General features: G+C 50.0%; 1 protein-coding gene across 2 annotated transcripts in view; it reads right to left on the bottom strand.

Moving 5' to 3' along the window:
* Window positions 1-24,125, bottom strand: part of TBC1D31 (TBC1 domain family member 31) — a 1,687,314-nt gene that overhangs the window by 1,311,522 nt on the left and 351,667 nt on the right. For both annotated transcript variants that reach the window (XM_069621570.1, XM_069621571.1), the window contains exon 5: window positions 5,742-5,893. In XM_069621570.1, the coding sequence (XP_069477671.1) occupies window positions 5,742-5,893 (152 nt within the window). The remainder of the gene's footprint in view (window positions 1-5,741; window positions 5,894-24,125) is intronic.

Here is a 24,125-nt window from a genome sequence, read left to right as displayed (position 1 = left end):
CACCATCTTGAACTTGTCCTTCCTGAGGAGTTTGTTCAAGCCGCGCAAGTCCATGATGGGTCTCAATCCCCCCATCTTTCTTTGAAATCAGAAAATAAGGGGAATACCATCCCTTGTTCCTCTCCGCTACAGGCACCAGTTCTATGGCGCCTTTCTCCAGCAGGGCTTGAATTTCCTGCGCAAGGAGTGGATCCGGACACTTCAAAGAGAGGTTCCCTGGTGGATTGTCGTGAGGCCTCTGCCGAAAAGGAAGACAGTAGCCGTGGGTTATGATCTCCAGAACCCACACATCTGAAGTAATGGCTTGCCACTCTACAAGATGCTGCGCCAGCCTTGCCCCAACCGGCGAACCATGGGACCTGGCCTCAGTGGTAGCGGCTGCGGCGTTGCCTGAGGGCAAAGAGGAAACTGCCCGAGCGGCCTTGGCACCTCGAGCACCTTTGTTTCCACCTCTGGCACTCTTACGATGGCTTCTTTGACTGCTAGCTCCTCTCGCTTTACTGAAGGACGAGTAATAGCGAAAGGAACCTCCCCCTCCATTGCTGTCCCCTAGGACGAAAAGGCGGAGGTTGTCGAACTGCAGCGCCCAACGACTTCGCTGCAGCTATGGAGGTCTGCAACCTCTCAAGGCTCTCGTCAGCCTTGCTGCCAAAAAGGTGTTCACCGTCAAAGGGCATGTTGAGGAGCCGGGACTGCACATCAGGAGCGACCCAGACTTCCTCAACCACGCAAACATGCGCATTACGGTGCTCGCCGCCATGGACCGGCTGACACAATCCGCCAAGTCCAAACCCGACTGAACGGCCTCGCACATGGCATCCTTGCCATCCTGAACCCCATAGCAAGGAAACCATCCCGTTCATCCCCTTCGAGAATATGATCAGCTGCTAAGGAAACACAGTTCCACAGAGTGTGCGTGAAACGAGACAAGGCACATATGGAGTCGGTCGCCTGAAGCGCCATACCCCCAGAAGAAAACACTTTCTTCGCCATGCCGTCAAAACGTTTGTCGTCCCTATCCGGAGGGATGGTAGGATACGACGCCTGCTTTGCCGGGGCCATAGCCGCCTGCACCACCAAACTCTCCGGGGTGGGGTGCCTAGACAAGTAGCAGGGGTCGCTACTGGCTGGACGGTATTTTCGCGACAAAGACTTGCCCACTGCCGGGAGACTCTCCGGAGCAGTCCAAGCCGCCGCCACCCTTCTCTGCAAAGCCATATGAAAAGGCAAAACCGGGTCAGTGGGTGGACCGAGATCAAGGATGTCCGTGAGATCATCCTGAACAAACTCCCCTGGGGGAGCCGACCAACCCAAGTACTCGGTAACCCGAGACATAAGGCGCCGATATGACGAATCGGCATGAGTGCCAGGCTCCGGCCGACAAAACTCCACCTCCGGAGAGGTGTCCAATCCACTGGCATCATGCAGTGACTGCCTCAGGTCATCAAACTGACTATGGCCCGAGATAAGTTCATCCGGAACCGTAACCGGAACCAGACCGCCATCAGAGCCTTCATCACCCTCTGAAATGTACTCCAGGCGGGGAGAGGAAGACCTCTGCGGACCAAAGCAGTGCCGGACCTTAGCCATAGCCTTTCTAGGGGCAAACCCCGTGCCACGGGGCCCCTCCGACACCACCGCCGCCCTGAAAGGCGTCCAGGGCGCCGGCGTCGACCGAAAAGGCGGCGTGAGCGAGTCGGCGTCGAGCAAATCGGCGTCGACGTCAGCTGCAACGCCTCCAGCATCGGCGGCGTCGACACAGTCCTCGAAGCCGGAGCTCCGAGCATGTCTCTCGACAGCCTGGGCGCCGACGGCGTCGACGACCCCCTCGAAGACGGAACCTCGAAGAGTAATCGTCGATGACCTCGGCGCCACGGGGGTCGACGTCTTCTTCGAAGACGGCACAGGATCACGCGGTCTCGAGCACGTCGAGGACCGGGACCTGGAACAGGCATGGCGAGAACGGCTACCCTTGTCCGAGCGGGACCTCTCCCGCGAGCCGTGCCGACCACCCGAGCCCGAAGGTGTACGGGCGGTGTCTCTCGACCGGTGCCGACCGACCCCACTCGGAGGCGCAGACGGACCAGTGCCCCGCGATTCCAGAATCGCTAGCATCTGCTTCCCGAAGGAAGCCCATTCCTCCGGTGTCGCTTGCATGGAGGGATAAGTGACCCACCGACGGGCGGAGTCCTCGGAAGAGGACGGGGAAGGTGACCTATGCCGGCGCTTCCTGGAATGCGTAGAAGAGGCGGAGGAGTGGCGAGACCGACTCCTGGAAGGAGACCCACCGGACTTCCGACGACGACGCGGAGAGTCACCCCTCGAGTCATCGGTCGAAAGCCCCGCAGACCTCTACTTCCGGGGCTTAGACACCCGACCTACCGACAGTTTCTTCTTGCGTTCTCGCAAGGCCTTCGCAGTGAGCGACTGGCAGTCGACACAGTCCCCGCAGTTCTTGAAGCCCGGACGCGGGGTCGAAGAAGAAAAAGACATCGCCACAAACAAACCGAACGGGTTCAACGAACCGAGAAAGAAAACAGTAACTCCAACGAGTCGAGGTGTACCGAGATTGATGAAGCGAACACGTTCGCGGAAAAAACGGAACTGAGGCTATGGGCGTCATGCGTCCTACTTATCACACCGGGTGACGTCGGCCGTCGGAGGAGGTCCTCGGGGACGGCGCATCGACATCATCGACGCAGGACGCAGACGCCAAAGATTTTCCGAAGCAGCACAGCTGTGGACATTACCTGTCATAGATACGGAATACGTCGGAGGACCCAATCCCCTCGAAACTGTTTTTTATGTCTTCTTAATAACTTTTTCATTTTTTAACAGACTGTTCCCAGAATGTCCAGTTTGGAGGGGCCCTTGACAAAACTTTTGGTTTTGAAAATGTCATCCAAATCCATCCAGCAAGTCAAATGTTATTAGCAATAGAATTTTTGGAGAAAATGAAATACCTCTCAGCCACTAATTCCTTTGATATATGATGATAGTTAATTTATATAGCGCCTATACACAATGTGTTTCAAAGCACTTCACGGCAAGGGAGGGAACAAGGGAAAATACAAAAACATTCTTACAGGCCATGAACAACAAGAATGTTAAAATAACTATCATACTCGGCCTAGCGACATTTCAGATAGTGCAAGTGCTAAGACACAGAATTGAAGCAAATGGGAACAGACAAGCGACTACCCTACTAGGCCTGATGACATTTCTGGTAGAACCGGATAATTACAGGAGGTGAGGGAGAGGGGAGGAGAAATAAGGGAGAGGAACAAAACAAGCGACTATTGTACTAGGGTTGACGACATTTCAGATATTGCTGGAGGGGGGGTGAACAACAACTAAAGGCAGGGGGAGACACATATTTGTAACTATCATACTAGGTTTGGGGACAATTCTGATAGAGTAACTGCATAGAAAAAGGTAAGGGGGTGGGGGGGAGAGAGAGAAGAGGGAAGGGAGAGGAGAAGAGAACAGAGAATAAAACTGAAAAGAGCAGAGAAGCAGAGGGGAGAGCGAATACTGTTGCAGAGGTTAGTAAAACACAATGTTGCAAGGGAACCAAAAATGTAGGCGAGGATACACAGTGATGATGGGCACAGCATGATTCAGGGACAACCTGAGTGCGAGATCCAGGGCAGGTACAGCATGAGAGTTGAGGGGGGTGAAGCACTACGATTCAATGTGTCCAAAAGTCAAATCCAAGTGTGGGTAAAAGTCATTGATGGTGGACCCTTTGTGAATCAAGACACCTCCTGCAATGAAGGGGGGAGGGGTGGAAGAAAGCGATAATGGGAGGGGTAGGAGGGAGAAGAGATCAGTGAAAGCGTGGGGGGGACATCAGAGGGGGTCAGAAAGGGGGGTACACAGCGACATCACGGGGGGCAGAGGAGGGGGCACACAGCGACATCACAGGGGGCCAGGGAGTCAGAGGGTACACAGCAACATCAAGGGGGGGCCAGAGGGAGGGTACACAGCAACATCACGGGGGTGGGCGACACAGCGACATCATGGGGGGCCAGAGGGGGGTACACAGCGACATCACGGGGGGGGCAGAGGAGGGGGCACACAGCGACATCACAGGAGGCCAGGGGGTTAGGGGGTACACAGAAATCACAGGGGGGCAGAGGGAGGGTACACAGCAACATAACGGGGGTGCCAGAGCGGGTGCAGGGTCCACAGAAGCATCACGGGGGCAGAGGGGGTAGGGGGTACACAGCGACATCATGGGGGGCCAGAGGGGGGTACACAGCGACATCACAGGGGGCCAAAGAGGTGTACACAACATCACAGGGGGCCAGAGCGGGGTAGGTGGTACACATCGACATCACAGGGGGCCGGTGGGGGGGTACACAGACATCACAGGGAGCCAGAGGGGGGGTGGGGGTACACAGCGACATCATGGGGGCCAGAGGGGGGTACACAGTGACATCAATGGAGGGCCAGAGGGGAGTGGGGGGTACACAGCGACATCACGGGGGCCAGAGGGGGGGTGGGGGTACACAGCAACATCACAAGTCGCCAGAGGGGGAACGGGGGTACACAGCGACATCATGGGGGCCAGAGGAGGGTACACAGTGACATCAATGGAGGGCCAGAGGGGAGTGGGGGGTACACAGCGACATCACGGGGGGGCCGGAGGGGGTTGGGGGGTGCACAGTGATGCCACAGTGGGCCAGTTGGGGGGTACACAGCGACATCACAGGGGGCCAGAGGGGGATGGGAAGCATACCTGAAGCAGACAGGGGCCTTCGTTGTGGACCTCAGGTGGGGGCCGGATAAAGCCTGACCGTCCCCCATAGGCCAGGATGTATAGTAGGCAGGCCAATCACAATACAGGCAGGGGTGGAGGAGGGCTCCAGAGACAGACAGTAACACATAAGTCGGCCATCTTCAAATTCTGCAAAGATCATAAGGCGGAATGGGCCCCAGAAGCAAACCAAACTGATAGCCTAGGTGCAGGTCACTCAAGATGTTAAAAGGGAAACAGGGAGGCTTGCAGAGGGGAGCGTGCGTTCTCATAAGCGCGGATGGCAAAAAATGCAGATTTCAGCATGTTAAATGCCCGCCTACTTTGGCAAACGAGATGAGTGGGGAAGACACAGGCATCCAATGAGGGCTGGAGCACAATCCATGAGCAGGGTCCAGGCAGTGGAGCAGGGAGACACGTACTCGTGGCTCCAGGAAGGAAGAGAAAGCAGCACAATTCATGTGCAGGGTCCAGAAAAGAGAAATCATTCTCGTGGGATACCAGGTCGAACCCAGCAAGACGACCGTGGAGGGAGCAATAGATATATTGTTGCTTTTAGGCCCTGTCCTCTAGTCAGCCAGATTGTAGACAGCCGGGGTATCGATATCTAGTATCCACCTTGAGAAACCGAGGGAAGGAGAGAGACAGTCCTTAACTGAACCTTATTCAAGTTGTTAATAAAAAACCTGAGATATGTTCTTAAGGGAATCTGCAACAATGTGCATACATTCTTATTTTAATATTGCAGATAGTCACTATTGATATGTCATACAGTCGCGTGGCACTGAAAGTAAGTGCTTATGTTATCATCGTGAATATTAGAAGTGGGCAGGTTAGCAAGTTAGATTATCGCTGGAAAACTTCGACTGTAACACAGGACATTATTTTGGCTGAATTGCTCAAAGGAAATGGAAAAAAAATGCACATCGAGAAGTGGCAAACGTTCATTAAAAGTAAATACATTAATAGAGTATTTTACCTGCTAACTGCAAAAGTCTTGTAATCAAATGTTGCCCCCTCTTCTAAAGCAGGTAATTGGTATTTACAAGCGAGAGTATCACTTTCCCAGGCAAAGATGGAACCATCCTTAAAACAACTGAGCAAGGTATTACTCATTGGAAGAAAGAAAACCTAAAGGAAAAGAACGGAGGAAATACATAAACATTCAATAATGAAAGGCAACTACACCGTAACTGGCATTCATCAATACACGTTTTGGATGGGCCATGAAATACTAAGCAATAAGAACCAGATAACATAGCTTCCAGGATATGGAGGCATGGATTTAAGAAAAAAAATAGTAGAGAATTTTGTATATACGAACATTAAAAATTGCATTTTTTGCTAAATGTAAAATCACCATAAGGTAAAGAATCTGAAATAACCAACATCAATGTACAGAGAAACGATCTGGCCTAGGTCCAATAAGACAGACCGTTTAAATTTTGAACACTGCAAAAGGCCAAAATCAATTATTGTTCAGACATTACGATGCCTGACATCTGTAACTATAATTAAAATAAAAACTACACAGAAGATTTCATTTTACATTTAATAGCCCCATGTACCTTAAGAATGGAAAATGTATGCACAATCTGACATCAAAAGCAGTTTCTATCCAACATGACTGTTAGCAACTGCCACTGTTACCAAGCACTGGCAAACCCAATATGTTTTGGCTGTCATATCAAGTGCAGACCCAAATGCCCCAATTATCCCATCTTATTCCTGGCAAAATCAACAGAAGGTAAAACACCACGCGTTCAGCTGCTGGCATTATATGATGCGTGAAGACTAATATGGCACAATATTGCAATAAAATGCCTAGTATGGCACCATTTGTAAGATACAGCCTCTGAAGTGCTGCCCTCATATGTTGTGTTCAGCCTTGATGCCCAATAATGCTATGAACGAACAAGTTACTTACCCCTGGCAACGTTCTTTCGACTGGATGTTCGTCCCACGTATTCCTCATCTTTGACACTTGTTGTCCAGCTTCAGCTGCTTCGGAAAGAAATGTCGGCAGAGGGCGCTGTGCATCGATGGCGTTGAGTCGATGTCCCTTGAAGGCCTCCATCGAGGATGATGTCATCAAAGGCATATATAGCATGCGCAGCGCCCGTTTGCCTCAATTCTGTTTTCCCCCCCTTCAACAGCAGAGATACCCAAAAAACATATGAGTGACCGTACTCAGCCTTGATGGAACGGAAGCTGTAATAGCACGGGAATTTCTACTGCGGGGTAGGATGGAAGGGCATTGAGGAATACATGGGAGGAACATTCAGTCAAAAGAACGCTACAAGGGGTAAGTGACTTGTTATTCGAATGGATTGTGTCCTCCCACGTATTCCTCATCTTTGACAGACTCCCACAGCAGTATTTGGTTTGGAGGAGGGAGTAGAATTCAAATTCATATATTTTCATGGACAGAGTGAAGGATCGCCTTGCCAAAAGTACCATCCTGACCAAGGGAAGATTCCAGGCAATAATGCTTTGTGAATGTCTGGATGGAAGACCACCTTGCCGCTTCACAAATGTTTTGAATTGTTACGCCCCTTTGCAGGGCTGCAGAGTTAATCATGCCCATGGTGGAATGGGCCCTAAAACCTTCAGAAGGGTCTTTTCCTGCCAGCCTGTAACATTCCGAGATTGCCAGAATTATCCATCTGGATAAGGTCTGTTTAGTAACAGCCTGCCCAGCTTATGTCCTGTATATCCAATGAAAAGTTGGTCATCAATACGTAGCTTAGACATTCGTGATATACACAAACTTAATGCTCTCCAGGGGTATTGCCAGGATGAGGTGGGGCATAGAAAGACAGTAGAACAATTTTCTGACCTATATGAAAATCTGAAATGATTTTGGGCAAAAATGAAGGTTTGACCCTTAAAATAACCCTATCCTTGTGGAAGATAGTAAAGGGTAGCTTGGACAAAAGTGCCTGCAACTCGCTCACTCCACGTGCTGAAGTTAGAGCTACCAATAGAATGGTTTAAAAGGTTAGCAATCTTAAAGGACATGCGTGCAAAGGTTCAAAAGATGTACACATTAGGAATTTTAGAACCAGATTAAGGTCCCAAATTGGAACCTGGAAATGAGAGGGTGGGGCACACATTGGTGAGCGTCTTTAGAAATTTGTGTCACCAGTGATATTTTGAAATAGGAACATTCTTCTGACGTGCGCTTAAAGATGGACAGCACCGCCAAGTAGCCTTTAATAGTACCAATCTGGAGCCCAAGATTAGCTAAAGATAGAAGAAAGGATAACATCCCGTGTTCTCCATAAGGATCAACATTCTTTTCCCTGCACCAGTTGCAGAATTTATTCCAACGGCAACGGTACAAAGACTTTGTTGCTGGCCTTCTGTCCGAAAGCAAAACCTCTGTTACTTCATCCGGGAGGTCCCAATCCTTACATCTCGGCCTTTCAGAAACCAAGCATGAAGGTTGAGTGTCTTGACCTCTGGATGGAGAACCCGACCCTCCTCTCACGAGAGAAGGTCCTCTCTTTGTGGAAGACACATCGGAGGACAGATGACATGTCCAGAAGGACCGGGTACTACGTCCTCCTGGCCCAATTCGAGGCAATTAGGATCATGTGTTTCCCAAACCTTCTCAACCTCCTGATCACATGAGGAATGACGGGGATTGGAGGAAACACGAACAGGAGTAGAAACTCCCAGTCCACTAGGAGCGAACCCTGAGAGCTCCTCTTGGTGGAAATTCCCTGCAGCAATACCGTTCGCACTTCCGGTTGACTTCGGTCGCTAACAGATCTACTTGAGGGATTTCCCAAAGGGGGAAGATCTCTTGAAGGACTTCCTGAGCTAGTTCCCACTCGTGGGAGCCTGTGCTCTGCCTGCTCAGAGCATCCGCCTCTGTGTTGTCCTCTCCAGCTACGTGAACTGCTGATAGGGAGATTCCTTCTTGAATTGCCCAGTACCAGAGCTGCATTGCCTCTCTACACAGTGGTAGTGACCCTACACCACCTCTCTTGTTGAGGTACATGGCCACTGTGTTGTCTGTCATTATCAGGACATTCTTTCCCCGTACAGAGGGCAGAAAGGCCTTCAGCGCTAGTCTGATTGCCTTGATTGATATGTAGTTTAGACATAGGCTACCCACACCATAAGTGAGGAGTCCGTCACTACTGTTGACTCCAGCCATGGTTGCCAAAAAGGTTCTCCCTTCAGAATATGGTCCTCGCAGGCCCACCACAGAAGATCCTGCGAGACCCTGGTTGGAATCAGAAGTAGGTCCGACATCTTTCCGGACAACTGGGACCACTGAGTTCTTAGAGCCCATTAAAGGGATCTCATTCTCAGGCGGGCCTCTGGCACCAGAAAAATGCAGCATGCCATGAGGCTGAGAAACCTCAAAACATTGAAGGCCAGTAGACTGCAGGCATTCTGAAACTTGGAAACCATCTGAAGAATGTCTTGAGCCCTCACCTCGGGTGGTGAGCTCTTTCCCAAGGATGTATCTAGTAGAGCTCCGATATACTGGAGCTTTTGAGAAGGTGTCATATGGGACTTCTTGTAATTGAGGGCGAAGCCCAGTCGGTGAAAAGAGTGGCAGGTGCCGTCAAGATGATCCAGGCTTTTACGGGAGAACACGCCCTGATCAGCCAATCGTCCAGGTAGGGGTGGACATGAATCTCCCACTCGCTGCCACCACTGCTATCAGTTTTGCGAAAACCCTCAGGGCGGAGGTTAGGCCGAAAGGCAGAACCCGAAATTTATAATGAGAACTGCCAACTGCGAATCTCAGGTATTTTCTGTGCTTGAGCTGGATTGGCACATGAAAATAAACATCCTGAAGGTCCAATGACACCAACCAATCTTGGAGTTGGAGGACCTGAAGGATCTGAGAGTGTGACCATCTTGAACTTGTTCTTCCTGAGGAACTTGTCCAAGTATCTCAAGTCCAAGATGGGTCTCAGTCCTCCGTCCTTCATCCTTCTTGGGCATTAGAAAATAAGGCGAGTACCATCCTTTGTTCCTTTTTGCTACTGGTTCTATAGCACCTTTCTCTAGCAATGTTAAAATTTCCTGCACAAAAAGTGGATCCGGAATCCTCAAAAAGTGGTTCCCCGACTGCTAATGCGCGAGGTGCCCATGCGGACATGAGCCTTCTCGCTCTCATCGACTGCTGACATTATCTGCCAATATCGTGTTCCTCTGCAGTGCTCTTGAGCCAAAAGACCTGCGATCCGAGGGTGGAACAGTAGGGCTACAAATGGACATCCCACGGCCACAAATCGGTGCCGGGAATTCCTTTGAGCCATCAGCTGATTCTCCCAGCGGGTTGAAGACACAGACGCCATCTTGTCTTCGCAGTCCTCGCAGGCGCAAGTCCGCAGGGGAGATCTCTTCCCACAGACACTGGCCACACTCTCCGTTCTGCTCCCTACCCCGAGCATTCACAGAGGGGTGGAATACAGTAGGAGGTGTGCGACCGGGCAGTGGACACTGGCAAACCTGCAGAAGAAAGGAGGGAGCACGAAACGTGACCACCCAGGGGGTCCTCACCGCAACACACAGCGTGGAGAGTCAAGGTAGCTGAAGCTTCTGGTGGCTCCCCGGGGCGTACTTCTGGCTCCCCCCAGCCCCCTGTCCCAGCTGTGGCTCTGTCCGGATGGCAGCTCGCGTCCCCCGCACCTCCCCAACATGTGCTGGGGTCCTGGCAAGCCCTGGAGCCCCGCTGCGGGGTGCGTGTCACCCGGATACTCACCGGCTCGGTCGGAAAGGCCGGGAAAACTATATTGGAGAGAGGGCCTTTCCCCCAGGACGGGCTCAGCTGGAGGAACGGGAACGGAGCCTTTGCCTGCCACACACTCCCGCGGGAGGACACAGAGCGAGGTGAGGCTGACACTGGGGATTGGAGGGTGGCTGGCCTCCTGAAGAGCACGAGAGGGGCAAGAACTGGTGTGGATGGTTCCAGTCCGGGGCGCACTACTCAGGAAGCAAAAGGTCAGCGTGCAGGACCCCAGTGGGGTACTAGGATCACCCTGGCTGAGGGCAGCACTCCCCTTGACTCTGCGCCTGGCTGAGACCTGCGGGCCCGCGCCACGACCACGTCTACCATCAGGAGCTAAAACTGGACATGTCCTACTGGTAATGCCCAGGGCTCCGGGGAGAGAGACAACACCTGTGAGTGGTAGCCGCTCCCCCTCCCACCCAAATAAGAAATAGCCTCAACACCTCTCTTGAGGAGTGACTGGAGAACACCAGCAATACTAGAATCACCAAAATCGGGCTCCCAGCGCCAGTAAGAAGCACAGCTACTACCACTTTGGGGGCCTACCCTACGCCAGACAGAGTAGCGCTCGTCCCAAACAGGACCAATTTGGGGCACATAAAGGTGAAGGATAAGGGCAAAAGACAGACCCTGCAGAGCAAAATGGATCACTTCATAGTGGGTACCCTCCAGACACCCATGACCCAAGCCCTAGAAACCGCAGACATGCGCAACGAGCCCCAGGACCCGCCCATCTCCCTCACTGACGTGTTGAAGGCCATCGGGGAGTCGAGATCATCCTGGAGGGCAAGATAGGAGGGCTGTCCTTCCTCCGTCAAGATCTTCGCAACCTGTCGTCAAGAGTGGGAGAGGTGGAACATGAGGATTTTGAACTCTGAGGACACGATCAAACAGATGGAAAAGCAGCTGGTCGTAATAACTCAGAGTGACCCAACTTGAAAACAGAGCACAGGACTGCGAGGGGCGTGCATGCCGAAATATACGCATCCTTGGGGTCCCAGCGAAGGAAGAAGGGCCCAGTGTTGAGCTCTTTCTAGAGCAATGGCTCAATTAACTATTTGCCCCCAAGAAACTGAAGTTTTTCTCGATAGAGCAGGCACACAGAGTCCCAACAGGATGTACTAGGCCCTGAATCCCATGCGGTTCATGTTACCCATAGGGCCGCCCATCCCACCCAGTCAAAGGCTTTTTCAAAGCCCATCGCTAGGAGTGCGAGTGGGTCTTTTATCGCATCTGCCTGGTCAATGGCGAACTGTACCCTGCGTAGATTCATCCGGGTGGATCTGGATGGCATGAATCCACATTGGTCCGGGTGGATCACAGAGTGTATAACCTCCAGTAGTCTGTTGGCTAAGACCCGGGCAAGAACTTTGCCTTCACCATTAATGAGTGAGATTGGCCTGTAGGAGGGTGCAGAGTTCTGGTGGTTTCCCAGATTTGGGGATCACTGCAATGGCCGTCTGTCTGAGATCTTGGGGAAGCTTCCAATCTTCTCGGGAACGCACCAGCATGCGGTGCATGGGCCCTATTATTGGTTCGCCCAGTCATTTCCTGGTGTCCACGGGAAGCCATTTGGTCCAAGGGTTTTCCCAGATTGGAGTTGTGTCGGAGCCGCCGCCGCCACCACCTCTTCTGTGATCTCAGCCTAGCGGTGGACTTTGAAAAAGCCTTCGACTCGGTGGGATGGGCGGCCCCATGGGATATCATGGACTGCATGTGATTCAGGGCCTACTACATGTCCTGGGTTAAGATGCTCTACGACCCCCCTGAAGCAGTGGTACAGGTTAATGGGCCTTCTTTATGGGGAGAGGAACCAGGCAGGGTTGCGCCTTCTCCCCCCTGCTATTCACACTGGCCATAGAGCCACTTGCAATTAGACTCCAGATGTCAATGGAGTGGTCTGGATTCGTATGGCCGTGGGGAGGGGAAGACCGGCTGTCACTCTTCGCAGACAATCTGCTCAGCTACATGAGCAACCCCAGAACCTCACACCCAGTAGTAACGACGATCCTCACGGAATATCAAGAATTCTGCAGTCTCAAAGTAAACAAAAAACAGTGCTCTTCCCCAGCCAGGGCGGTGTGGAACCAATCCCACAGCATTGCCCAGACTCGGTCTCCATCCAGAGCTTTGTCTACCTGAGCGTTCGCATTAACTGCAATTCCGATGACTTCCTTCATCTCAATCTTCAGCCAGTGGTGGATAGATTTGAAAATGAGGTTATCCACTGGCAATACCTCCCACTAACCCTAATGGGCCGAGCGGCCCTCTTCAAAATGCTCTCCCTCCCGAGGTACCTATATGTCCTTCAGAACGTCCCACTCCATATCCCCCACATGATCTTCACATCCATAGATGTCACTCTCCGGAGACTGCTCTGGGGAGGGAAACAACCCTGCAAAGCCCTCAAAACCCTATGGCGCCCTGTCTGGGAAGGGGGGGGGGAATAGGTTTACCCCGCTTCCGAGCGTACTAATGGCCTGCACAGTTGGTAGTGGTGAATGACTGGCTTCACAGGGACCCTGGGCTTCCACACATAGGGGGAGAGATCAGATGTATGTGCACAATTACACCCCTCCGAGTGCTATATGGGTCGAAAAGGGAAACGTCCGACATGCCCGGGATGATACTACTAATCCACAAAGTCTGGCCTGAAGCTCTTCACCATATTGGTTGGGCCGGAAGACCGACGATGGACGAACCCCTATGGAACACCATGCTCATCCCTGAAGTCCTGAAAATGGGGCACTTCACCAGGTGGGAGGAGCTGGGGATACAGACCCTAGCTGATGTGATACAGAATGGGCACCTCTTGTCATTCAGGGACATACAGGACAGGTTTGTAACACCCCATGGGGAACACTACAGACACCTACATATAACACATGCAATCCGGAACCAGTGCCCAGCATTGGCCGATATCCCAAAATGTTCCCCCCTAGAGGCAAACATTCTCCATGCCAGGATCCAGGCAAAGGTCACTACTCCCGCGCGTCAATGAGGGGGTGGGTAGATAATGGAGACTGTCTTCGATACCAAAGGTCAGAAGGAACCTTCTTCCATATGATATGGGACTGTGATCAAGACCTCTGGTACAGATGCACCCGCAAGTTCTCTGGGGTTCTGGGGACACCTATGATGCACAATCCAAAAACTGTAATACTGGGAATCTGGGGAGAATGGGAATTATATCAAATATGAAACGATATTCCTCACTGTGGCACTGGGACTTGGAAAGAGGCTCACAGCCTCAACGTGGGGATCCTCAGACAGACTGAGCCTTAGCCAATGGACCAATGAAATGGACCGATGTGCGTCCCTGGAGAAACGCATATACAACACCAGGGGCTGCCCTAGGAAGTTCTTGAAAGTCTGGGGGAAATGGACTGAAACTATGTGAACGCCTGTCATGGGAACGTCCCTGGATACTGCACCTTTGAACCTTAGGATGTGTGGTCAACTGAGGTCCAGCCCACCGACTCTCCCCGCGCCCCCTGCTTAGAGGTCTCTCCCTCACCTGTCTCCCACCTCCTCTTCACCATATCACAAATCCGAAATACTGTACCCTTGTAATGTGACCTTGTTTGACCTAAGTTTTGCATATGTTTGTCGTTTGATTTGTCTACTCTGACCTGTCTTATAAACCAATCAACAGATTTAATCAACAAACATTATTATTTTTTTTTAAATAATGGTTCCGCGCTGGATTGTTCTGAGGTCTCCTTATGAAAGGAAGGCAGTAACCGTGGGCTACGGTTTCTAGAGCCCAAGCATCCGAAGTAATGTCTCACCATTCTTCTAGATTCTGAGACAGTCAGCCCACCACTGGTGAACTGTGACTCAAGACCTCAGAGTGATTCTGAGACGGCTGATGCAGTAGCCGATGGTAAGGAGGCTGCTGCTTGAGCTGGCTTTGCACCTCTACCTCGTCCACCACGAAGAAATCTTCTCTGGCCCCTTTGACTGGCTATTCCTCTCTTCCTTCCAATGGAGGAGTAGTAGCGAAAAGATCTACCCTTCCAAGGTTGCCCACTAGGACGTAAAGGCTGAGGTTGCCTAATGGTGGCGCCTAAAGATTTGGCTGCCGCCTTTGAGGTCTGCAACTTCTCAAGGCTCTCGTCAGCCTTGTTGCCGAAAAGGTGAGACCCGTCAAAAGGCATGTTGAGAAGTCTAGATTGCACATTAGGTGCAAAACCCAACTCACTCAACCACGCAAATCTGCGCATAACTGTGCTGGTAGCCATGGTTCTGCCGATGCTATCTGCAGAATCCAAACCTGATTGAAGAGACTCGCACATGACCTCTTTGCCGTCTCCAACAATAGCTAAGAAGCCGTCTCTTTCATTCCCTTCGGGAATGTAGTCTGCCGCCATGGAAATGCAGTCCCATAGAGTAAACGTAAACTTTCCGAGGGCATAAGTGGAGTTGGCAGATTTTTGTGCCGCTCCCTCTTTAGAATACCTTCCTTGCCCATCCATCTACGTGTACAGGATCCTGCCTCACTGTAACCCAAGGCACAACCTACACCTGTACCTGTAACTAAGTTCCTTTACAAGTAACAGCGCCACAATGCCCCTGGGCTGCCTGCGCGCTATATAAATGTAATAAATAAATAAATAAATTTGTCGGCCCCATCAGGAGGGATGGTAGGGTACGCCGCTTGTTTCAATATTGCAGTAGCTGCCTGCACCATCAGGCTCTCCAAAGTGGGGTGTTTTGACAGGTAGACGGGGTCACTACTGGAAGGGTGTTACTTCTTAGGTAAGTTTTTATCAACTGCCAGATTGGTCTCCGGAGTCTCCCAGTTCCTGGCCACCCTTTTCTGTAAGGCTATATGGAAGACTTAACTAAGAAGTACCACCCTTCACTACTGGAAGGGTGGTACTTCTTAGTTAAGTTTTTATCAACTACCAGATTGGTCTCCGGAGTCTCCCAGTTCCTGGCCACCCTTTTCTGTAAGGCTATATGGAAGAGCAAGATGGTATCCGACTATGGACCTTTGTCAAGAATGTCAGTAAGGTCGTCCTATTCATATGGTAATGGAGTCCTACTCCAACCCATGTAATCCACCACCTTTGAAATGAGCTGCCTGTAGGATGCATCTGCATGCTCTCCAGCCTCTGGTTTCCCATACTCTAGTTCAGGTGAGGTATCCATCCCACTTGCAGTCTGCAAATTTTCATAAATGACCTTCATTCTAGACTCTCCTGAAATGAAACTCTCTGGTACATTGGGCGTACAATATTGTAGGCCAAATGGGTCTTCATCAGACTGCTCCTCTTCTTCAAAAATGTAAGAAAGACTTAATAAAATCTTTCTTAGGCAGTGGAGCATAGGTTTTGTCTGGGATTGTTGATTTTGGCCTAATTGGCTTTGACGTTGTAGTAATCGTTGAGGTTTTCTTTACCGGCGGCATTGATTTAGGAGGGGCGCTTGGTGTCGACAGCACAGCTGGCGTCGAAGTCTTTGGTGCGAGGGTTTGGCAGGAGTCTAAGGTGCCGCCAGCGTCTAAGGTGTCGATGGCATTGACAACCTCAACTTGTCCTTATGTCTCGAATGATCCTTCAATGAAACATCGGATCGAGGCCTAGAAGGCTCACAATGTGGATCAGGCCTTTTTCCCGGGCTCGAGAGACGCAGGAGTTAGGACGAGACCTTTCCTTTCCGGCTTCTTTCGAAGTCTCAGTTGTCACGACCCTCGCCCAAAACCCCCTCTGGCAAACCCATTGGCCAGGTGTAGTCAGGACTCGGGCCTCTAGAGCCTGGAATCCTCTTCAAAAGCCCTCATGGGGCCAGTCCTGGCGCCTATGGCCCCAGGCTCATACACCATGAAAAACAATGTGCTTGGGAACTACTTCATTGTATTGTCAGCCAACATGGAGGCATCCACATAGCTTGGTTCCCAAGAACCAAGCTATGCTGTCTACTGTTTTGGGTGTGGTAGCCTAGGGACTACTTTACCGGGACTATTTTGTTGGGGCTATTTAAACCACACCCGAGCAAGACAACACGGTTCGTGTTACTTTGCAGCTTGCAACGTGACACTCGCTGTGTCCAGCTATTCCCTCGAACCTTGGAGAAGCAGAACCTGCAAGGAGACAAAAGGAACATCATTAGCAGCAGCATCTTACCTGCAGTCTTCATCTTTAAACACTCGCAGCTACTGAGAACAGCTTCCTCGAATCTACACGCCTACCGGACAGAACGACCTGAAAGAGGAAGATAGAGGCAACATTAAAGAAAGCAGTAGAGACATTTACAAATTACGAACTGCTCAAAAGGCTTACCTGGCTGGTCGCCTCTCGGCTGGCACCACTCCGGACATTCCAATCGCGTGAAGAACACCGGAAACCTACTAGGAAGGAAAACACAGGTTAGCAAAGGCAAGACTTTGCAGCGCTGCGCATTGCACTTACTTACCTCATCATAGCGCTCTTAATGCGCCATCATTTACCAGCGGGGCTCAACCAAGCCAGTTTGCCGCGCTGAAGCTCCGCATACCTAAGGGAGAAAAAAAAAGACATTTTAAACAAAGAAAGGCATGCAGGATAGCAACAAAACTAAAGAACAGCAATAAGACCTACCTGAACAATATCAAACGGGCCGGCGTCAGTGAAGTAACTGGACCGCACTCGCCCATAAAAGACAACGCGCCCCTGCAAAGAAGGCAGGACGGAGAGCACGCCTAATTCTACCAAGGTGAGGAGAGGGCGCCAGAGGGACTGAAATGATACGGGGGTGGAGGGAGGATACTTACCCCAGTCGGTCAGTGTTGAACACAGTTCTCCTGTATTTTCAGACAGAACCTTCCCCGCAGACCACATCAGGGCAAAGCTGAGAAGCATACCAGCGAGTAACCCGGCTGGGTGGCATCCCTGTGGATACCAGGTGAGCGTAACATCGGTAGGAGCATGGCTAGGTTTTTAAGCATTTCAGCTATGAAGGCTTCACACTCGGCCGGCGTGGATCTCTTGGTCGGGCAAGCAACTCTTTCGGGGGAAGCGTCTGACGACGAAGCTGACTAAGGAAACCTACGGTTCCTTCTCTTCGACTTCTTCGAGGAAAAAGAAGAGTGGTGTGAGCCACTTCTCGACCTGGACTGGACCGCTTGGGCTTCTTTTTCCGAGGAGAGTTGCCTCTTGGTTCATCAGTTGAAGGTTTCACGGATCTGGTAGGGGATTTTTTTTTAGGGGTTTTGCCTACCTTCAGCTTCCCCTTCCGTTCCCTCAAGGCCTTTCTAGTCATGGACTGGCCCTTCGAGCAGACAGAGGTGTCATGGTCCGCTCTGAGGCACCACAAACAGATACAGTGTGGATCAGTCAGGGACATTTTCGATCCGCAATCTGACACTTTTTAAAACCGGACTCCGGAGTCGCCAGTGTCGATGATGAAGACATAGTTTTCGAAGATTGACAAAGATTTCACAAGATGCGCGGTGTGCCAAATTTAATCAAAGCTATCGCAGAAAAACGGAACCGCGCCAATGGGCGGACAGCGTGCTATATATGCCTTCAATGATGACATCCTCGACGGAGGCATTCGAGGGACATTGACTTGATGCCATCGACACACAGCGCCCTCTATTATTTTCCGAAGCAGCTGAAGCTGGACAACAAGTGTCAAAGATGTGGTTGGCAGTAAACCCAATTGGTAGCAGTCTGTACCACCCAGATTTACCTGGTAGCTGTGGCTGAGCAGTCAGACTTCTCTCAAGATGAGTTAGGCAGTATATAGAGTATACACAATAGGTACAGAGATACAGTAGCACAAGCAAACACTGACCAGAGCTTTGGTGTAAAAGTATATAATTATTTAAAGACACACTTGTAAATTACACTACCACAAAAAGAGGTAAGTAAATTCAACACAGAGTCACTATTATATATATACAACCCTGATTACTTATTTGACAAGTCTTAATGAGAAGCACCACTTATTTTCAGACAGAGGTGAACGCTTAACATAAGATGGCACTCTAATAAGTTATTTAAAAAGGGAGGGGAAAAAGACAGAGTTATGAAAGCACACAAATCTCAATACTTTTCAAAGAACCACAGTGAGGCAGGTTAGGCAACGTCTACTGGAGAGCAAGGAAGTGCAAGTGTCAGGCACACTCTTAGAGAGAGCAAGCGAAATGTGTCCAGGATCACACAGTGGGGTTATGCCCAAAGAGTCTTTGTAAATAGTTCACAAAAGATTGAGATGAAGTCAGGAAAAGTTAGTTAACAGGCCCCAGGTTAACCCAGGTTAGAAAGTCGAGGATTTACTGTCACCCCGAACGATCTGTCGCAAGGGAAGCCACGCGGGACGCAGTACCTGAAAATGGGAAGAACGCTCCAGCGGGGGCAGTTGTTCCTGGCAGCGGGTGCAAGTCGGTGTTTTCTCCAGAGGAAGAGGAGGTCTCGACGTGGAGGAAAGCTAAAGGTCGTTGCACTGCCAGGGAAGAAACCAGCCGCGGTGTTTCCCGGTTACAAGGTACCACCCTTTTCTTCGCAGTAGTGGTAAACCGTGGTATTCCGGTTGCCGGGGTGCTTGGCACGGGCAAGGCGGCCACGAGATGGTCCAGGAAGACGAAAAGACGGCCAAACTGGTTATCCCCAGCAGTCAAAGGAAGAAGACTCTCCGGGCTGGAGATCTCCTCTGTCGTCGGAAAAAGTGGTGAGACGTTCAGCAGGGCTCCACCGGTGGTGGCGTCGTTGCAGGTCAGCTCGGCTTCTCCCTCCTCGGATTCTTTAGGTCCTGTGGCGACTTCTGAAGTTCCAGTCCCCAAAGCCCTGCTTTTATGCAGAAAACCCCCATTCATTCAGCCTAGCTGTCACTCAAACATGCCAAGTGGTGAGCTGGGCGGCTCACCACTTGGGCCAATCACACAAGAGTGTGACTTGAGTTGCTGAGGCAACTCAGTCCACGGTGCCTAAACCCCCTCCCGCACCCCCTGTGGTACCCAGACAGAGTGGCACCACTTTTGGAGGCTTCTGTGGAGAAGCCCGCCAAAAAGTGGAACAAAGGGCTAGACTTGGGTTGGAGCCACAGAAGCGAACACAAACGCCATTTTGGAAACAAGTTTCGGCAAAAAATACCAACCGGTGAATTTATATTAATTTAATAAACCGGCGGTATGTTCGAGGCTATTTTAAAAAGTGGTAGCCTCAAACAATGAGAAAATCCCATAGGAATATATTTGCGGCCGAATATAAAAAGTAGTATCCACTGCCACCAGCCAAAACTCTGTCGGGGGGGACTGGACAGTGCCCCGTCGAACAACAGACCCCGGGGCAATCGAATTGCCCCGACCAGTACGTCCACAATATGATGGTTTGTACTGGTTCTGTTCACAATTTGAGACTAGTAAAGCCAATGGTGACTTTACATGCCCTGGGAGACAGTAGTCAGTCCCAGGGTATGGAGTCTATGTTTGGGGGTCACTACGACACCCCTGGGTTACTGCACGGAGGGTGCTGTGTAACCCACATATCAAAAACGCATGAAACCCTATGGGGAAAAGGACCCCATAGTCCATAGAACACATACAAAGTCAAAGGAACACCTCAAATCATGTCTAAGAGTGGGAGGAAAAGAGTCTCACTCTTAGAAGGAGAAAAAAATAAACCCCAGAAATCCAGCAAAGCTGCTGGGGGACTCACTAGGTTTGGGAAATTAGCCTTTACAGAGAATTCTCCCTAACACTTGGTATGTCAAAATGGATAAAAGCCAATAGCTTTGCAGGTGCTGTCATCATATGTCAAGTATAGCATCACGTTTCCCAATAAAGGCATCACATGTATAGTCTAAATGTAATTTGTACCCTCACATGTACAGGTGCTGGAACCTATGTCATAATACCACCATTTGCCTGGTGTAGCCACGATTCGTAAGCTGAAACACCACACATACAAAGGCTGCTCGCACATCCAAGTGATGTCATTGTAGTTTCTGTATTTTGGATGTGAAATGTATAATGGTTTCATGTATTCTTTTCCCCAGACGTACTACACCCATGTCAAGTCCAACTTGCACAGTATATTTGAAACCGGGAAAAGGACCAATGCGAGGCAGCTGCGGGGGCAGGTTGTTCAGTGGATATGTTTGTGATACAATGTTTGGCCCCCCCTTCTTCCAAGTAACACAGATGAAGACACCCTCACTGCGCCTAGCAGAATGCAAGGAATACAGCAAGAATAGGTTACATTAACCAGCATAACTCAAAATCAAGGATGGCTAAATTGATATTCCTATTTCTCCATCATCAGTATTGTGATGAATACAGGGAATTAGTTCCTTCTCCTCAAGGGGGAGCCCCCCTTATGAGGCTGGGGCGGTGAGCCCACTTCGCACACCTTCCTTTATGGGTCGAGGCAAGTGGGACCTCACGGGAGATACTCCCAGTTTGGGGACAAGGACTCCCGGTTTTATGAGAAACTCCCCAAGCCATTCAGCTTAATGGCATATATGGGACTACCAGAAATAAAGAACAGTTTGAAATCCAGAGATTTGTCTGAAGTAAAAGCCACAATATATCATTAAGAAGAAAATCTGTCTCTTTAAGGAGGAACCTCCATTTAACTGAAACAAGTAGACTGGAGAAAGAGGACACGCTGACAAGAGGCGATGCAGAGGGAGACATAGCAGGGGAAGCGCTCTGACAGCGTGACAGCTGAGAGAGGCGGAGCCAAGGAGAGCCAAGGAGCCTGCGACTTTCAGAAGTGGTCTGAACACAACAGTGAAATGCTGAAGGGCAAGCCTTCACAGACACTGGAGAGCAGATGAGACAAGATTCCAAGCCCTGGTGGTGGTATGACATGGCAGCTTTGTGATGGGTAGTGTGCCCGTCCAAAACCACCACGCTGAGCTAACAGCGAGGCGTCTGGTTACCCACAGCCATACCTGGTGCAGAGAAGGAGAAGACCAGGAGCGGGTCGCTGGCGTAGTTCAAAGGAGAGTGAACTGGGGCCGAAGCGGAGAAATCGAGCGAGTGCCGGTGCCGAGGATGTTTCCCCATCAACCCAGAGGTAACAAGGAGAATAGGAGAACCGGGAGCACCATGCCGCAAGGACGCGAGCTGCTGAGAGAAGCACCACCAGGGAAGCAAATGCTCCCACAGAGAGACTACCGCTGAGAGGTACAGAGACTGAATTAAGGCTGGGCAAGTCTACAAAGTTTTGGGAACCTGAGAAACCGAAGTGGCCAGTATGAATCGGAGCAAGAGGTACGAATGCTCTGTAACAAGGCTGGGAGAGCCTACGTGGTTTCGGGAGCCTGAGAAACACGAACAGGCAAGCACCTTTGTGAGTCTGATCGAGAGAAGAATGAACACTATGTATCAATGCTGGGAGAACCAACGAGGTTGCAGGAACCTGAGAAAACCGAAAGGGCAAACACCCTGTGTGGATCAGAGCAAGAGAAGTATGAACGTTTTGTACCAGGGCAGGACAGACTATGAGATTACGAGAGCCTGAGAAACCCGAACGGGCAAGCACCCCTGTGAATCTGATCGAAAGAGAGCCAAACTATTTGCATCTAAGCTGGAAAAGCAGATCAGGTTACGGGACCCTGAGAAACCCGGATTGGCTAGAGCCCTATATGAATCTAGTCAAGCTAAATACAAACACTTTGCATCCAAGCTGGGGACGCCAGCGAGGTTACGTGAACCTGAGAAACCAGAGGAACCGTATGTAAAGAACAAAGGAAGAGAGTGAGCATGTCTGCCAGAGAGCCATGGACTTGTTATCAAGAGATTTGTTTTACGAGGAACACAAGATCTTTTTCTTTTGAATATCGGCATCAGCAAGAAGAATGTGAGCTGTTGTACACCACTGAAGAACATTTTGAACAATCCATAGTCTCCAGATGTTGGGCCAGGCAGAAGTCTAACCCACATGCTGTATCCTGGTCTCTCTCTTTTTGTTTGATTTCTTAAGTGGTAGGGCCAGTTAGTTGGTTAGGATTCGGACAGAGGACTTTTATTTTGGACGTTGAGGAACATGCTTAGTTTTTTTTCGTTTTTATAGGTAAGGAACTTCCCTTATAGAAATAGGGCAAGTTAAGAGTTGCCTTATTTAAAATAAAACCACTTTGAACATGTCATTAAATCAGTAAGCTTCATTCGGCAAATTTGCCTTTAGCACATACATACAAATACATCATACAAAATTGATTATTTAACGCAATTAAATATCAATTTATGGTAGACATAAATATTAAATATGTAGTTAATAGAATATTATAATTTTAGGACATGCAAAAAAGCTAAAAGCCAACATGAATTAATCAATTGACTTGGGGCAACAGGATGGTAGATACATTTGGCTATGAAATATACATCGTTCACTACAGCCGTAGATCTACATAAGTTAATCGCTTCTTGCATGGTTTTCACAGATGCTTTTCTGAACAGAAATAACAAATAAATCTTCCTCACATCAAAGTAGCACTAACAAAAGAGCAAAATGTGAGTAACAGATTCAATTTCTAGAGCACATTTGGGACAGGTTTCGGTATTACTACACCTCCATCCACTAGTAAAGGACACAACCTGCAGTGTACCAATTCTAAACTCCAAAAATAGGGTACGGGCAGGTTAAAGCAGATCCAGATCTCTCTCTCCACTGAAGACTGGTTTCGTGGGGAGATATGATTCAGACATGAGGCAATTAGACGTTCTTGGATCTCTAACAAACTGCTTCATGTCTCCTTTGCGACCACTGCATAGGTTTTCTGGGTTATGCCATCGTTCTTCCATGCCGGCCAGTTTGAGATGTTGCCTGACATGAGCCGACCATTGAAGTGAACGTCCACCAGGGTAGTTCATCAGACATTTTATATGCTGCTTTGTACTTGGCAAGAGTAGGAGACCCCCAGAGTCTAATCCAGTAAAAAAACGTTTTCCATGTCAACTGATGGATAATGGGCTCAAGGCCACATTCTATATGGAATGAGGCATTATGAACGCTGTACGGCAGTCTGAATAGCTTTTTCAAAAATGTGTTTTCTGCCACTTCTAAATTCAAGCACTTAGTGTGACCCTAAATCTCTGCTCCATAGAGTACAGCTGAAAAGTCTGTATGGAATGCATATTTATCGTTGGTGTCACTGCTCCCTCTCAATGAGAGACGAAAAATGTTTTCAGACCACCACCATTTCTTTCAAGAAGAGACTGTGACGTACTGGTCTGAGCTGCCCATGCTGGGTCTGTGAACCTCACTCTTAAATAGTCATAATGGGTGACTTGTTCTAATACAGTGCCGCCAACCTACAAGTGAAGTGCCACAAGCTTGGTTCTCCTCGGTTGAAACACTAAGACCTTAGTTTTGGTCCTATTCAGTGTCAGACCCAACTGTGAGCACATAGCTATGAAACGCTCTAGGCCTTTTTTGATCCACATATGAACAGTACCCAGCAGAACTTACTCATCAGCAAAGAATAGTGCCGGGTAGACGTCAGTTCCGAGTTTAGGAGGGTCCAGCTCACCTCTGGAACATTCTGCCACCAGGTCCAGGATGATTTCATTGATGTAGAGGCAGAACAGAAGCGGGGCAAGCGCACATTGCCGCATGCCTCTGTTGGCCTGGAACTGCTTGGTAGTTTCCCCTCCCAGACACCACC

Source organism: Ambystoma mexicanum, chromosome 5q (genome assembly GCF_040938575.1).
Source record: "Ambystoma mexicanum isolate Mex_15411 chromosome 5q, UKY_AmexF1_1, whole genome shotgun sequence".
NCBI classification, from domain to species: Eukaryota; Metazoa; Chordata; class Amphibia; order Caudata; family Ambystomatidae; genus Ambystoma; species Ambystoma mexicanum.
The sequence above is the reverse complement of the archived record's forward strand: the minus strand, read 5'-3'. Positions and strand labels throughout refer to the sequence as shown.